The following is a 17261-nucleotide window of genomic DNA, read 5'->3' on the forward strand; positions in this document are numbered from 1 at the left end:
ATGCATAGTCATGTCACAGGTGTAAAACACTGTACACAATTCAACATTCATTCATTATAAAAACTATCAACAAATTAGGAGTAGAAAGGAACCTCCTTCACTTGATAGAGAGTATTTATAAAAAAAAAAAAACAACCTACAGCTAACATCATACTTAAAGATTGAATGCTTTCTCCTAAAATTTGGAAGGCACGAATATTACTTCTCCCCATTTCTGTTTTCCTCAGCAGTGTAGTAAGTGAAGAAAAATAAAAGGCATGTAGTTTGTAAAGGAAAAAATCAAATTATGTCTGTTCACAAACTACATGATAATCTGTAAAGAAAACTCCGTGTAATCTACAAAAAGCCCTGACTAGAACTGGCAGACTATCTGTCAATATAAAAAAATGTCCATTATGTCTCTATATGCCAGCAGGGAATAATTGACAATTGAGATAAAATAAAAAGTACCATTTATAATGGATCCAATAAAAAATGTGTATAATTTATGTACTCAACAGGAAAAATAAGAAGTCAAAGAAAACATATATCAAGAAATAGGAAGTGTTCATAGATTAGAAGGCTCAATATTGTTAAGCTGTCCATCAGTCAATTTGATTTATAAACTTAATATAACCTTCCCCAAAATCCTAAGAATTTTTATTTATTTAAGATTTTTTTAATGTTTATTTACCTTTGAGACAGAGAGAAACAGAGTGTGAGTGGGGGAGGGGCAGAGAGAGAGAGGGAGACACAGAATCTGAAGCAGGCTCCAGCCTCTGAGTTGTCAGCACAGACCCTGACCTGGGGCTCGAACTCATGAGCCATGAGATCATTACCTGAGTCGAAGTCGGCTGCCCAACTGACTGAGCCACCCAGATGCCCCCCTAGGAATTTTTAATATCAAAAATCTGATTTTGGGGTACCAGGGTGGCTCAGTTGGTTGAGTGTCTGACTCTTGATTTCAGCTCAGGTCATGATTCCAGGGTAATGGGATGAAGTGCCACATCTAGCTCCGTGCTGAACATGGAGCCCACTTGAGATTCTCTCTGTGTCTCCCTTTGCCCCTCTCCCCACTCATGTGCTCTATCTAAAATTAAAAAAAAAAAAATCTGATTTTGTGTTTGGAATGGAATTGGAATAGCCAAAATAATGTTGAAAAAAAAGGTTCTTTCTTCAACATTTGATATAAAGTTATGGTAATCAAGCAAGTGTGGTATTAATGAAAGTATAGACACAGAAAATGATGGACTAGAATAATACTTCCAGGTGAAGACCTATGCAGATACAGCCAGTTCATCTTTGGCAAGTTGACAATGGATAAAGAATAAAGGATAAAGACCTCAGTGAGTAAAGAATATTCCCTTCAAGAAATCTTGCTAGAACAATTGGACATTGTTTGCAAAAAAAGTTAGTTTGATACCTCACAATTTATACATAAATTAACTTAAAACGAATGATAGACCTCTATGCAAAATATAAAACTGAAATTTTGACAAGAAAACAAAATTTTTGTGACCTTGGATTAGGCAAAGAATTCTTAGCTATGACATTTCATCAAAATTAAAAACTTGCTATGTGAGACACTGTTCAGCATTTGAATAAATATTATGCCAGGGTAGAGAAACATTTTTATTTTTTATTTTATTTTATTTTTTTTTAAATTTTTTTTCAACGTTTTTTATTTATTTTTGGGACAGAGAGAGACAGAGCATGAACGGGGGAGGGGCAGAGAGAGAGAGGGAGACACAGAATCGGAAACAGGCTCCAGGCTCCGAGCCATCAGCCCAGAGCCTGACGCGGGGCTCGAACTCACGGACCGCGAGATCGTGACCTGGCTGAAGTCGGACACTTAACCGACTGCGCCACCCAGGCGCCCCAGAGAAACATTTTTAAACTGGTGGATTAAGTGTAGGGTATTTCAGATACACTGAAACTTAAAATTCAGGTTTTAAGAAGTGGCAAAAAATGGGAGCAAGTTTTAGTTCCATGGAGAGAAGTAATTTTCACATTCTTTGTTATCAGATTTGCTATATTAAAAGGCTTGTGAACTCTCCATAAACTTTTCTCTACTAGTTGTACAGGAACCTCATAAAATCTTTACAGCTAGTATCCTCACTATGCTTGTATACTGATATGGCATTAAGGTTTTGTGTTCATACAGGAAAAAGATGCTGCATTTTAATTTTTTTTTTAATTGGGGAAATTTTTTACATCTTTGGTCATTTTTTCCTTCGGTGATATTTTAAAGCATAATGAATATTTTGTGAAAATATTTCATCAACATACATAATTGTTTTTATTTTTACTCCCTTTTTGGTGTGTTCTTCAGGAATGCTTCTAGTTACAACAGACACCCTTGGCCATGACTTTCATGTCTTCCAAATTCTGACTCATCCTTGGTCTTCGTCACAAAGTGCTGTCCATCATCTGTATACTCTTCACAGGGGAGAAACTGAAGCCAAAGTAAGTTGTATATTTTTCAGAAGGTGTGTGTGTGTGCATGCGCATGCATGTGTGTAATATGACATCTAAAATAACTGGTTATTTATATCATATTGAAGCTTAATGTTAGTGACAACATACTATTCTTGGTGATAGAGTATATCAGGTAATTAAGAAAAAATATTTATCCTATAAATATTATTCTGTATAAATATTTGGCCCCATAAATACATAAGTAGTAGGTGAACAAGTCAATGAATGTTGATAAAACAAAAGTTCCATAAGTTCTATTTGTCCTTCTCCTCCTACCCTGTACCATTTCTTGCCCCAGCAAAAACTCTGTCATCTATCTGATGTCTCTCCAGGTGCGTGCATACATGTACACACACAGACACACACATACATGTAAACACATTCACATATACACAAAAATAATTGAGTTTTGTAATGTATGACTATATGGATAATATTCAGTGGTATGTAGGAGTCAGTTCACAGTGGCTAGTGAGAATGAGTTATGTACATTTCTCCCAAACTCTGGATGTAGTGACATTGTGTTGTTGGTATGAAATCATCCATGGTAAGAGTGTTTACATAATTGGAGTCAGCAAACGCTACAAATCAGAACTATTTTTTTCTTATGCAGCCAGCTTTTAACATTTAGCAACACATCACTGTGCACACATGTATGGGCATGCCCACATCCACACACACACAACCACATATGTAATTTACTAAGCATTTGCATTAGGCACCATGCTAAATGCTTTTACATGTATTTAATACTCTTAATATCACTTGGTAGATACTGTGATAGCTTAATAAGCTAAAATCCCAACTATTCTTTTGTTTCCCAGAGCCTGTGGTTATGCATTTACCAGTACACTACTGTAAATACTTTATTCTGAGAGATAGCTCATTGACACCCACCACCATTTATTGACTAGTCTTGTCCTTTCCCAATAGTCTAAAATGCTGTTTTAGAGGGGCACCTGGGTGGCTCAGTTGCTTAAGCATCTGACTTCAACTCAGGTCAAGATCTCACAGTTCATGGGTTTGAGCCCTGCATTAGGCTCTGTGCTGACAGCTCAGAGCCTGGAGCCTGCTTTGGATTCTGTCTCCCTCTCCTCTGCTCTCCCCTCCCCCCCTTGTGCTCTGTCTCTCTCTCTCAAAAATAGATACACATTAAAAAATTTAAAGAATTTTCTATAATAAAATGAAACATCTTAAATATATAGAAATCCATGAGTTTATAATGATACTTTAAAAGGAAGCATTGGACATAATTGTAGGTAGCTTGTTTACTAACTCATTATCCTCAAAACTGATAATTAAAGAGAGAATATTCAGCATTTACCTTGTCTTCCTTGTATCAATTTAATAAGATAACTGAATAGTTGATGAGGTAAAGTTTTTCCTTATGGAAGAGTTCCAGTATTAAAAATTTTAGAATTTAGATTTAGTGTGGAGGTCATTTTGTAATATATACACAGAATGAATCATGTTGTACCCCTGAAAGTAATATAATGTTGTATGTCAATTATATGTCAATTAAAATAAAAGTTAGAATTTTAAGAATCACCATTGTTGCTACCCCTAATGAAACAATGAATTTAGGCAATAATCATCTGTATTTGGCTTTAGCTGATGAGTCTTAACATTACCAAAGTGGAACAGTCAGATATCATTATGTGCTTCCTGATTTGTGTAATAGGATGTATATATACAATATCATCTATGAAATATTTCTTCCAAGTCCTCTCAATTAAATCTGAATCTAATTCAGCCCCTAAATATAATTAGTACCTTACATAAAAGACAGAGATAGAGGGTCAAGTTAAACAGTATCATGAGAATGCAGCTAGCCAACTCTGAAATGTAGGAAGTTCTTCATTATAAATGTGGCCTGATTTTTTCCAAGTTTTTTATTTAAATTCCAGTTAGTTAACATACAGTATAATATAAGTTTCATGTGTAGAATTTAGTGATTCAACACTTACAATATCTGGTACTCAACATGGACAAGTGCACTTCATCCCCATTTAACCCAATCGCCTCTGATAATCGTCAGTTTGTTCTCTGTAGTTAGGAGTCTGTTTCTTGGTTTGCCTCTCTTTTATCCCCTCTATGTTCATTCACTTTATTTCTTAATTTCCACATATGAGTGAAATCATATGGTATTTGTCATTTTCTGACTTATTTCACTTAGCTCCATGCATGTTATGGCAAATGGCAAGATTTCATTCTTTTTTATGGCTAATAATCCAGGGTGTGTGTGTGTGTGTGTGTGAGAGAGACATCTTTTTTTGAAGAAGAGACTTATGTATGCATTTATTTATTCTTTTTTTCAAGTTTTTACTTAAATTCCAGTTTGTTAACATACTGTATAATATTAGTTTCAGGTGTAGAATTTGTGATTTGTTGCTTCACATACAATATCCAGTGCTCATCATAACAAGTGCCCTCCTTAATACCCATTACCCATAACCCATCCCCTCCTATCCCCATCCCCCTCCACCTCTTGCCCACCTCCCCTCCGGTAACCCTCATTTTGTGCTCTATAGTTAAGAGTTTGTTTTCTGGTTTGCCTCACTTTCCCCCACCATGTTCATCTGTTTTGTTTCTTAAATTCCACATATGAGTGAAATCATATGGTATTTGTTTTTCTTTGACTGACTTACTTCACTTAGCATAATACTCTTTAGCTCCATCCACATTGTTGTAAATGGCAAGATTGCATTCTTTTTTATGGCTGAGTAATATTCCATTGTAAATATATATGCTACATCTTTATCCATTCATAAATGGACATTTGGGTTCTTCCCATCATTTGGCTATTGTTGATAATGCTGCTGTAAACATTGGGGTGCATGTATACCTTTGAATCAGTATTTTTGTATCCTTTGGGTTAATACCTAGTAGTTGTAATTGCTGGATCATAGGGTAATTCTATTTTTAACTTTTTGAGGAAACTCCCTGCTATTTTCCAGAGTGGCTGCACCAGTTTGCATTCCAACAGTGTAAGATGGTTCCCCTTTTTCTGCATCCTCACCAACATCGGTTGTTTCCTGTGTTGTTAATTTTAGCCATTATCACAGGTGTGAGGTAGTATCTCATTGTGGTTTTGATTTGCATTTCCCTGATGATGTGTGATTTTGAGCATCTTTTCATGTGTCTGTTTGCCATCTGGATATCTTCTTTGGAAAAAGATCTATTCTTGTCCTCTGCCCCTTTTTAATTGGATTATTATTATTATTTTGAGTGTTGAGTTTTATAAGTTCTTTATATATTTTGGATACTCACCCTTTTACCAGATATGTCATTTGCAAATATCTTCTCCCATTGTAAAGATTGCCTTTTTGTTTTGTTGATTGTTTCCTTTGCTGTGCAGAAGCTTTTTATCTTAATGGAGTCCCAGTAGTTCATTTTTGCTTTTGTTTCCCTTGCCTCTACGGATGTGTGTAGTAAGAAGTTGCTACAGCCAATGTGAAAGAGGTTGCTGCTTGTGTTCTCCTGCAGGATTTTGATGGTTTCCTGTTGATGGTTACAGTTAGGTCTTTTATCCATTTTGAGTTTATTTTTGCATATGGTGTAAGAAAGTGGTCCAGTTTCATTCTTCTGCTTGCCGCTGTCCAGTTTTCCCAACACCATTTGTTGAAGAGACTGGCTTTTTCCTGTTGGATATGTTTTCCTGCTTTGTCAAAGATTAATTGGCCATAGAGTGGTAGTTTCATTTCTGGGTTTTCTATTCTGTTTCATTGATCTGTGTGTCTATTTTTGTGCCAGTACCATATTGTTTTGATTACTACAGCTTTGTTATATAACTTGAAATCTGGAACTGTGACACCACCAGTTTTGTTTTCTTTTTTTACAATTTTTTGGCTATTCAGGGTCTTTTGTGATTCCATGAAAATTTTAGGATTATTTGTTCTAGCTCTGTAAAAAACGCTCTTGGTATTTTGACAGGTACTGCATTAAATCTGTAGATTGCTTTTGGTAGTACAGACATTTTAACAATATGTGTTCTTCCAGTCCATGAGCATAGATTTTCTTTCCATTTGTTTGTGTCATCTTCAATTTCTTTTGTCAGTGTTTTATAGTTTTTAAAGTATAGGTCTTTCACCTCCTTGGTAAAGTTTATTCCTAGGTATCTTATTATTTTTGGTGCAATTGTAAATGGGCTTGCTTTTTTTTAAAGTTTGTTTATTTTTTAAGTTTATTTATTTATCTCTCTCTTTCTTAAAAGAGAGAGAGAGAGAGAGAAAGAAAAGGACATGGAGAGGGAAAATCCCAAGCAGGTTTTGCGTGGGCAGTGCAGAGCCCCATGCGGAGCTCAAACTCATAAACTGTGAGATCATGGCTTGAACCAAAACCAAGAATTGGTCGCTAAACAACTGAGCCACCCAGGAACCTTTGGGATTGCTTTCTTAATTTCTCTTTCTCTTCCTTAATTACTTAGTGTATAGAAAAGCAATGGATTTCTGTACATTTATTTTTGTATCCTGTGATCTTACTGAATTCATTTATCACTTTTAGCATTTTTTTTGTGGAATCTTTTGGGTTTCCTATATATAGTATCATGTCATCTGTAAATATTGCAAATTTTGTTTCTTCCTTACCAATTTGGATACCTCTTATTCCTTTGTGTTGTCTGATTGCTGTGGCTAGGACATCCAGAACTATGTTGAATAAAAGTGGTGAGAGTGGACATCCTTATCTTGTTCCTGATCTTAAGGGGAAAGATTTCAGCTTTTCCCCATTGAGTATGATTTTAGCTGTGGGTTTTTCATATATAGCCTTTATTATATTGAGGTATGTTTCCTCTAAACCTAGTTTGTTGAGGGTTTTTATCATGAATGGATGTTGTGCTTTGTTGAATGCTGTTTCTGCATCTATTGAAATGATCATATGGTTTTTATCCTTTCTCTTTTTGATGTGTTATATCACATTTGTTGATTTTTAAAATTTTTCTTGACTAATTTCTCTGACTAGGACTTCCAGTACCATGTTGAGAAAAGCGGTGAGAGTGGACATCCTTGTTTTGTTCTTGACCTTAGAGGAAAAGCTTTCAGCTGTTGACTGTTGAGTGTGATGCTAGTTGTGGGCTTGTCATAGATGGCCTTTATTATGTTGAAGTATATTCCCTTTATACTCATTTTGTTGATAGTTTTTATCATGAATGGATGTTGAATATTTTCATATGCTTTTTCCTTATCTATTGAGATGATCATATGATTTTTATCCTTCTTTTTGTTAATGTGGTATGGATCTCAGTCAGCATCTAGATAGAGGCTGATTGGAAGCTGGACTCTCAGGCCGCATCTTTTAAAGTATGAAAAAATACTTCTTTTAGGGATAGTCTAAGAGATGGGCATTTTAGTCTACTGTTCTGTTTTGTGCCCTGAATGGATAGGGGGTTAAGAGAAATCATTTTAAACTATGTAAATATCCCATTTTCCCCCCAAAATTTGTAACACTGCTTTTATTTATATATATCATTAAATTCCTATTTTATTCAGTAGGTTATATTCACTCAGTAACTGTTTATTTTAATGCTCTGAATATCCCAGATTTGGCCAGTTAGCACCTATCAACTTGACATCTGTGTCCTTTGACATATCTCCATTTTTCTCTGACAATGTCCTTACCCTCTGGCACAACTAAACTTGTTTATTCTTATTTTAGTTGCCATTCAATTTTGTTTCTTTTGTATGGAAGGTACCAATTAGATGAACATTTTGGGTTAAAAATTCAATACTTCACTGTGCTGCTGGGCACATTTTATTTCTGAACTCTGGTCCTCACCAGTCACTGGTATTCCCTACGTTAGCTATAACCTCCTAGAACTTGAGTATTTTAAATATTTATACTTTTTTTTTTACCTTATACCTATTAATATATTTAACTTATACTTCATTTGCATTAACATTATTTATCATTTAATTTACTTGAACATGCAATCTGGAAATAGAGATCATGCTTAACCTTCTTGGTATCTGTCATCCTTAGAACAGTGCCCTGAACATGGGCAAATGTTTATAGGTACAGATATTTGCTGCTGCCAATGTTATTCCGGTTTAACATGTAGGGAAACCAAATAGAAATTATTAAAATTATTTTGTTCTGTGTCACACCCTGTAATTTAGGAGACTGGAAATTTCTAAATGTCAAATATTAAGATCTAAGGAAACTCAATTAATGACCATAAAATTAATTTTGTAACCTCCTACTGAAAATTATTTTGAAATGATATATAAAATTTAACACTGATTTTGAAATCTACTTAGCATATGATCTATCTGTCTTTGAGTACTTCAAAATCATGTCATTCTGGATTCTTCCAACAACTCTGAGGGTACTTTAATCAGGCAAGGAAAAAAACCTCAAGTATGTGGATCTAATTATGTTGAATTAAGTTGTTTTGTGATCTATGACTTGGGATATCCTCTGCATCTGACAGCAATTTTCCTCATAAGTCACATATGCAGTTAGAAAAATATTCCTAGTTTTCAACAGTCACACACACACACATACACACACACACACACATAGTAAAACCTTACAATATTTTGTTAATATACTTCCATAATATCTTACTCAAGCAGATACAAGTCATTTTAGTACTTAACATGCTAATTTTAGTAAATGGTCAACTTACTTTGGAAACATTTGCACATCAGATAAGTGTTACTTCTACCTTATCAGAATAGTTGTATAAAATAGTAAGATTTTAGGCTTAATTCTCAATGGCAAAGAATCTAGCTATTTAATATTATTAATTGATAGTATTTGATAGTTCAGATAAAAAGAAATAATTTTAGTATGAGTATGTCTAGATTGCCTACTTATGTTTATACTGAAATTTAAATTTTACTGGACTTTCTGTATTTTTTTAATGCTTATGTATTTAATTTGAGAGAGAGAGAGAGAATGAGCAAGAGCTGGGGAGGGGCAGAGAGAGAATCTCAAGCAGGCTCCACACTGAGTGGATTGGTAGTCACTAGCTATTAGTAGTCACTCCCCATTCCCCATCCCCAATTTTCATATATATTTGGATGCTGCTTAGTAATTATATTACCAAGGATGAATTATCTACTTTCCTTAAGTTTCAATTTATTGTAAAATGGGACCAAAGTCCATTTCATAGCATTTATTTCAAGAAATGTTAGAAATAATATATGTAAAATGTGTTTTACTGTGCTTAGTAGAACATTTGGCACAGTAAATGACAAGGATTTAACATGAGGACCTTCACGTTTGGTCATTGTAGAGTAAGAAGGAGATTGGTGGGAAGATGGTGGAATAGGAGGACTTTAAGCTCTCCTCATCTTAGGGTACAGCTAGATAACACTTACATCAGTATAAATAACCTAGAATAACAGGAACTGGATTTACCTTCCTACCTGAAACAGTTAAAGAACAAACAGTACTTTTCTAGAGACTGTACATAAGGCTATGAAGGATGATGATCCTTGAGAGATGGGATGTAAATGAGAGAAACCCTGTGATTGCCTCAGCTTACTGCCTGGGCAGAGTTTCCATCCTGTGGTGCAAGAAGGAGGAGCCCAAGTGGTGCGTGGTAGACTCCCCCTGTTGATAAGGTAATGCTAAGAGTGCTGAGAGGTGAAGATCATGGAGTTCTCAGGACAGAGTACTGGAGAGATAAAAGCTGCAATGATAGAACCTCCTGAGATCTGCAGAGGAAATCTTAGGCCATGGAAAGAATCATCATCATATCAGAAAGGAAGAAAGTAAAACTGTGTGTATTTAAAGGTGATGTGATTGTCTGTGTAGAAAATCTAATGGATTCTGCAAAAATAGTTAGAGTAAGTGATTTTAATTAGGTTTCAGTATATTAGATCAGTATATAGAAGTCAGTTGGACCTCTACATGCTAGAAACAAACAATAGGTAATTGATCATTTAAAAAAGAGTTAAGGGGCGCCTGGGTGGCTCAGTTGGTTAAGTGTCTGACTGGCTCAGGTCATGATCTCACAGTTCATGAGTTCAAGCCCCGCATTGGGCTCTGTACTGACAGCTCAGAGCCTGGAGCCTGATTCAGATTCTGTGTCTCCCTCTCTCTCTGCCCCTCCCCCACTCCTGCTCTGTCTGTGTCACTCTCAGAAATGGATACTGTTAAAATAATTGTTTTAAAGTTAAAAGTAAAAAATAGTGTGTAATATGTACTTACCATGTGTGAGACATGCACTTTGAAAACAATAAAACATTGCTGAGAGTAAAGACATAAATAAATGGAGAGTTGAACCTTGTTTTGGGGTTGGAATACTTAATATTGTTAGGATATCAGTTCTCTCCAAATTGATCTTATATTCAGTGCAATCCCCATCAAAAACTCAGCAGGATAAAAAACAAAGCTAGCAGGAATTTTTGGAGAGGGTGTAGAAATTGACAAATTACTTCTAAAATTCATGTATAAATACATAAGGCTTATAATAGGCAAAATAATGCTGAAAAAGAAAAACAAATTTGGAGGAATATTACCACCTGATATCAAGACTTATTAAAGCCACAGAATCAGTAGGGAATCCAGGAACATTCCCATACATATGGACAATTGATTTTTGACAAAGGTGCAAAATGAGAAAGGCTAGTCTTTTCAACAATAGTGATGGACTGCTTGGGTATTTATGTGCAAGAAAAATAAGCATCAATCCATCCCTTATCCCATATACAAAAATGAACTCAAATTTGGATCATAGATTTAAATGTAAAACCTACTATGAAAAGCTTTTAGAAGAAAATGTAGGAGAAACCTTTGTGATTTGGGTTAGACACAGCTTTCTCAGATGTGACACTAATAGCAAAATCCATGAAAGCAGTATTGATAAATTGGGAGTTCATTAAAACAAAACATATCTGCTCTTTGAGAAACACTGTTAATAGAATGAAAGGCACAAATTGTCTTCCCATCAGCCAATGGAATCTTACCTTGGGTATGAGTGACCCAGATTGTTCAGTTATCACTGTGATTTGTTTTGTGCACTCTTGGCCTTAAAAGAGGGACATCTGCAATCTGCCAGTATGTAGTCTTCCTCATGGTAAACCACAGTAGGTTTGGCCAGTGTGTCAACAGTATTGTTTAAAGCAGGGTCAGCAAACTTTTTCTGTAAAGGCCAATAGTAAATATTTAAACTCTGCATCGTATATATTCTCTGTACTCACCTTTGTCATCTAGTACAAAATCATCTATAGATGATATATAAACAAGTGGATATGAATGCCCCACAGCTATAGTGACCCCTCAATTAAAACAGAGGTCAGCTCTCCATTATCCTACTGTGCTAATTGGTCTTCATTTGTTCCACCAGCATTTTTGTTGGGGTTGTACAGCTGCCATAGGCTAGTGGACACCATCGGTCTTTGTCTTAGCCAAGCCATCAGGGAATCAGGCACAGGCATTTAAAGGAAGCTCTGTGAGTCAGGGGTCTATTGAACCAGTGGCATTGCTTTGGGCAGTGGAGTAGATGATACAGTAGTTGTAAAAACAAGATGTTTCTACGGCCAGGTTGGAACATACTCTGGAACATACCATTTCCACTTGACTAGCAAGCTCTGTTGGGTCCTTACCATCATGTTGATTATCAAATTTGAGTTGATCCATTCCAATATCGGTCTTGAAAAATCACAAGGCCTCATGGGTCAGTTGTTCATTCACAAGAACTTAGTAGCAAATAATAGCTACCATCTGAAAAAAGGGAGTGTATTTGGTTGTTGGATCAGGCAGGTGGCGATGTTGTACTGGGATAACACCTTAAGTACTTCAGCAGCCATTAAGTCATTACCTAACTTATTCCTACTGGGATTCTGTTGTTTCTATTATATAACACTGGGAAGGAACTGGAAGCCTAGTAGGCACTCTGTCATGCATTTTTCCCACTATCATTTCAGTCTGCATGGCAGAGGATACCGTCTGATACTTACAAGCATGTAAATACAATCAGTTAAGCCATTAATACCAGTTACACATTTATCAACAGAAGCACAAGAGTATTCCTACAAGGTCACTTTAGCTTCTCTTCCCTATTGCAAACTTTGCTTACATTTCATTCCAGGGTATTTTCCCCCACCCCCACAAGGACATGGAATTCTTTTCCCTACAGAACACTGACTAACGTATTTAATGTGCACATGTCAGTTATTCAAGTGACAGCTGCCAGGCAATCACATTATTCTGTCTTGTTGGCAGGGGAGGCTAGCCTGCAGATACTATGGGGGCAGCCAGAAGTGTTGGCCTTTTTTCTCACTTGGCCAAGTGTTGGTTCCCCAGTGTTTCTGCCACTTATTTCCCTATGGGCAGTAGTGCTACTTGCTAGCATCCAGTGAGTGTCCAGGCATAACCACCCCTTTTTTTTTCTGCCCCCACTCAACACTGCTGAGTTTCATCCCTACAGCCTTTGGCATTTTGGACACCCCTCATCCTTGTTTCCACTCAAGTTCGGATTGCAGCAAGAGCTGGCTATTTTAGCACTGCTGGCTCTGTTGTGTTTGTGAGGCATCATATTCACTTTTTATTCAGTTCAGATTTTTATTGAAATAATTGTTGATTCAATTGGACTTGTAAGAAATAGTACTAAGAGATCCCAGGTACCCTTGGCTCACTTTATCTCAATAAGGTAAACATTTTGCAAGCTAGAGTATATCACAACCAGGATATTGACATTGGTACAATCCCTGATCTTTTTCACATTTCATTAGATTTACTTGTACTCATTTGTGCATTTGTGTATGTGTGTGTGTGTGTAAATGAGTGTGTTTAGATCTATACAATTTAATGTAGGTTTGTATGTCCATTAAGATACTGAATAGTTCCCTCACATTGCCCTTTTGTAAGTGGACCTACATTCACCTGGCATTTACAGTTTGGGGCTGTTATGAATATATTATGTGAACATAGTTTTCATTTCTCTGATGTGGATGCCCAAGAGTGCAGTTGTTGGTTCAGATGATAATTGCATGCTGCTAATTAGCATTAGCTCATTTTTAAATTTGTGACTCTTTAGAAGAGTGTAAAACCTGTAATAAGCTTTCCATAAATATTTACTGAATAAATGATTATGAAGAATTGATAGGGAGAGGGAATTGGGCAGATAGGATAGAGGGTCTGTGGGGATTATCTGTCTAATTTAACACATTTCCTTTCTAAGCAACTTATTCCCAAGTAAACTTTTATTGCCATTAGCCTTGTCATGATAGTAAGAATTACAGCATTTAAAATGAAAGTTTATATTAATTTTGAAGGATAAAAGCTATTGAAATGTTGTGTTGGGAATGTGTCTAGAACTTGTATATTAATTCTTAAGCAAATAACTTCTTTTATATATTTTACTATAAGTTTTCATTAAACATAAACATCTGAGGGCTTGGACCCTGGCTAGTTTTTGCTCTACGGGGGACTTATCTTTATAGTGTTGACTGCCATTCTTACAGGCTTCTGAAAAACAATAATACTCTTGGATTGTAGACTTTCTATCCAAGTGCTGTCTGCTTTTGGGTTTTCTTTCCTTTTTTCTTTTTAAGAGAATTGGAAAGCAATTTGATATTTGAATCATTAGGTATATATTTGGCTACAGAAAGAAAATCATATTTAACGATGGTTTTAAAAACTTAGGATTTATTTTTGTCATGTTATAAGAAGGCTGCTGCTAGTTTTGGTAAAGTTGTTCAGCAGTGTCCTTGTGACTTTTTTGTTCTTTCCCTCATGACTGCTTTATAATTGCCACTCTTGTGGGTATCATTTCTGAATTCAAGGCACTAAGATGGGGAGTTTTGGCAGCCTCGGTGATGTTAATTTCTCATATCAGGGAAGGAGATACTTTCCCAGAATCCTGCAATAGTATCCTGCTTTTGTCTGACTGATCATAATTGTGTCAACACTTCCTGTTAGTCTGGGCAAGTCTGAAGTATCTGTAGAGGTGTCAGGTGAGAGAGAGAATGTTGGAAATGCTTGATTTGCCATTTACTAGTCATATATGTATAACCATCACAACAATCAAGATACAGATGATTCTCATCATCTCAGAAAATTTCCTGCATCTTTTTTTCAGTCAATATTCTACCTCACTCATGCCCTGGGCAATCATTGATATTACTTTGTTATTTTTTAAAATATCTTTTAATGCTTTCTAACGTTTGGTATGGGAGTAGGGGGACTGCCATTTCTGGCCACTTTATTTTCTGGCTCCGTATTAGAGACTGTAGGTGAATATCAGAGTCATTATCTGAGTGTTCCAAAAGTGCAAATTTCTTGGTTATGTCTCTCCCACCTCCCAGTACCTACAGAATCATAATTCTGAAGGTTGGACCAATTATCTGCACTTCTTACAAATAACTTAGGTACTTCTTTTCACACTAAAGTTTGAGAAATTTTGCTTTAGATTTTAGGATATTATACTGACCCTATGCTTTTATTGCTGTTATTAATTAGGTTTTGGTGATGAATTTGTGGCATAAGTTGGAGCCCTTTAAAATGCTGATTTCTATACCTTAGATGCTTAAATGTGGTACCACTTAATTCTAGAGTTCAAATACTCTTTTTCATGTGTAATTTGAATTCAGCCTGTTTTGTGACTTAAATATACATTTGGGATGGAGTTTTTTTTTTTTTTTTTTTTTTTTTGGTTTGATAAAATGGGCGTAATTGTTCTAAGTATATGTCTGCTAATTAGATTTGGTTGCTCCATATATTGTTGTTTTGGATTATTAAATCAACAAAATATTTGAAAATGGATAATTTAGATTTTCAAAAAATATTTGTATAAATTAGAATTACTGGAATATATTACCAACAATAGCCAAACTAGGAAAGAGCCCAAGTGTCCATCAACTGATGAATGGATAAAGAAGATATGATACTTATCTGCAGTGGACCATTACTCAGCCATCAAAAAGAATAAAATCTTGCCATTTGCAATGACATGGATGGAGCTAGAGTGTATTATTTTAAGCAAAATAAGTCAGAGAAAGACAAATACCATGTGATTTCATTTATATGTGGAATTTAGGAAACAGATGAACATAATGGGGAGGGAAAAGAAGAGGAAGGCAAACCATAAGAGACTCTTAACTATAGAGAATAAACTGAGGGTTGATGGAGGGATGTAGGTAGGGGATGGGCTAATTGGGTGATGGGTATTAAGAAGGCACTTGTTATGATGAGCACTGGGTGTTATTTGTAAGTGATGAATCACTAAATCCTACTCCTGAAACCAGTATTGCACTATATGTTATCTAACTAGAATTTAAATAAAAATTTGGAAAAAAAAAAAGATTTACTGGAATATAGCTATATTATATTTTAAGGAACAAATATATTAGCTTTCTAGAAGCCTAATGGTTTCTGGTAGCCAAACTTTACATCATTACAATAAAAAACAATTGTGAGATGTTATCAATATTCCAAATAACACAGGAGCCATTTAGCAAAAATAAATTATGTAACTTAGTATAAATTTGCAAAACATTTAATTAAGTACTCTGTATTTTTAAAATTCATATCACATTAGCTAAGAATTTTGACATTTGTATTCTTTTTTATTTTTATTTTTTAAATTAAAAAAATTGTAATGTTTTTATTTATTTTTGAGAGAGAGAGAGAGAGAGAGAGAGCGAGAGAGAGCACAAGCAGGGAGGGGGCAGAGAGAGACGGAGACACAGAATTAGGAACAGACTCCAGGCTCTGAGGTGTCAGCACAGAGCCCAGCACAGGGCTCGAACTCACAGGCTTTGAAATCATGACCTGAGTCAAAGTTAGATGCCCAACTGACTGAGCCAGCCAGGCGCCTCTGACATATGTATTCTTAAAAGCCTCTAAATTGATAAAATTGATAATAATGAGCATCTAATGAGGATTCACAGACTATGTTAGTTACTCTTTGCTTGATTTTTTCTATCATTTTATACCACACTTCTTTGCTGAGTGGAGGGACACTTAATAAGAATATACTGCTTACCCATGTTATGTTGTAGTCACTTATTTACTCCAACCCCAGATGTGAAGTGAGCCATGATGGGCACAGATAAAATGCTAATTTAGGCTATGTAGCAGCTGTGTATCTTCTTTTGAGCACAGAATAATAGAGACATCTCAAAGAACTAAACGACAGTTAAAAGAAACCTCAACTATAAAAAGAGGCTGTAGAACTTCCCTTTTAGCAAACTGACTAGTTAGTTTTTTCATTTTTTTAAGTAACAGCTTTTCTGAGACAGAATTCACATACATAAAGTTCACCCTTTTAAAGTGTACAGTTTAGTGCTTTTTAGTATACAGACTGGTATATTGATCACTACTATTTTATTCTAGAACATTTTCATCACCCCAGAAAGAAACCTGGTACCCATGAGCAACTATTCCCCCTTCCCTTCTTCCTGGCTCTTGAAAATTGCTAATCTATTTTCTATATCAATGGATCTGCTTATTCTGTACATTTCATATAAACAGAATAATATAATATGTAACCTTTTCTCATTTTACCTACTATTTTAGAAGTTCATTCATGTTGTAGCATGTATCAGAACTATATTACATTTTGTGGCTGAATAATATTCCCTTGTATGGATATACCACATTTTTTCCATTTATTAGTTGATAGACATTTGGGTTGTTTCCACTTTTGAACTCTAAGGATACTGCTATAAACATTAGTGTGCAGGTTTTTGTTTGAACATGTTTTTGGTTCTCTTGGGTATTTAAGAATGAAAGTGTATGTTTAACTTTTACAGGAATTTTCCGAGTGTCTACACCATTTACTTTTTTCCCAGCAATGTATGAGGGCTCAACTTTACCCACATCCTCATCAACACTTGTTATTTTATCTTTTT

General features: G+C 35.4%; 1 protein-coding gene across 13 annotated transcripts in view; it reads left to right on the forward strand.

The window, feature by feature from the left end:
- BCAS3 (BCAS3 microtubule associated cell migration factor) overlaps positions 1-17261 on the forward strand; it is a 614170-nt gene that overhangs the window by 232524 nt on the left and 364385 nt on the right. For all 13 annotated transcript variants that reach the window (XM_042966194.1, XM_042966193.1, XM_042966192.1 and 10 more), the window contains one exon: positions 2312-2445. In XM_042966194.1, the coding sequence (XP_042822128.1) occupies positions 2312-2445 (134 nt within the window). The remainder of the gene's footprint in view (positions 1-2311; positions 2446-17261) is intronic.

The sequence above is a fragment of the Panthera tigris genome, chromosome E1 (genome assembly GCF_018350195.1).
Source record: "Panthera tigris isolate Pti1 chromosome E1, P.tigris_Pti1_mat1.1, whole genome shotgun sequence".
Taxonomy (NCBI): Eukaryota; Metazoa; Chordata; class Mammalia; order Carnivora; family Felidae; genus Panthera; species Panthera tigris.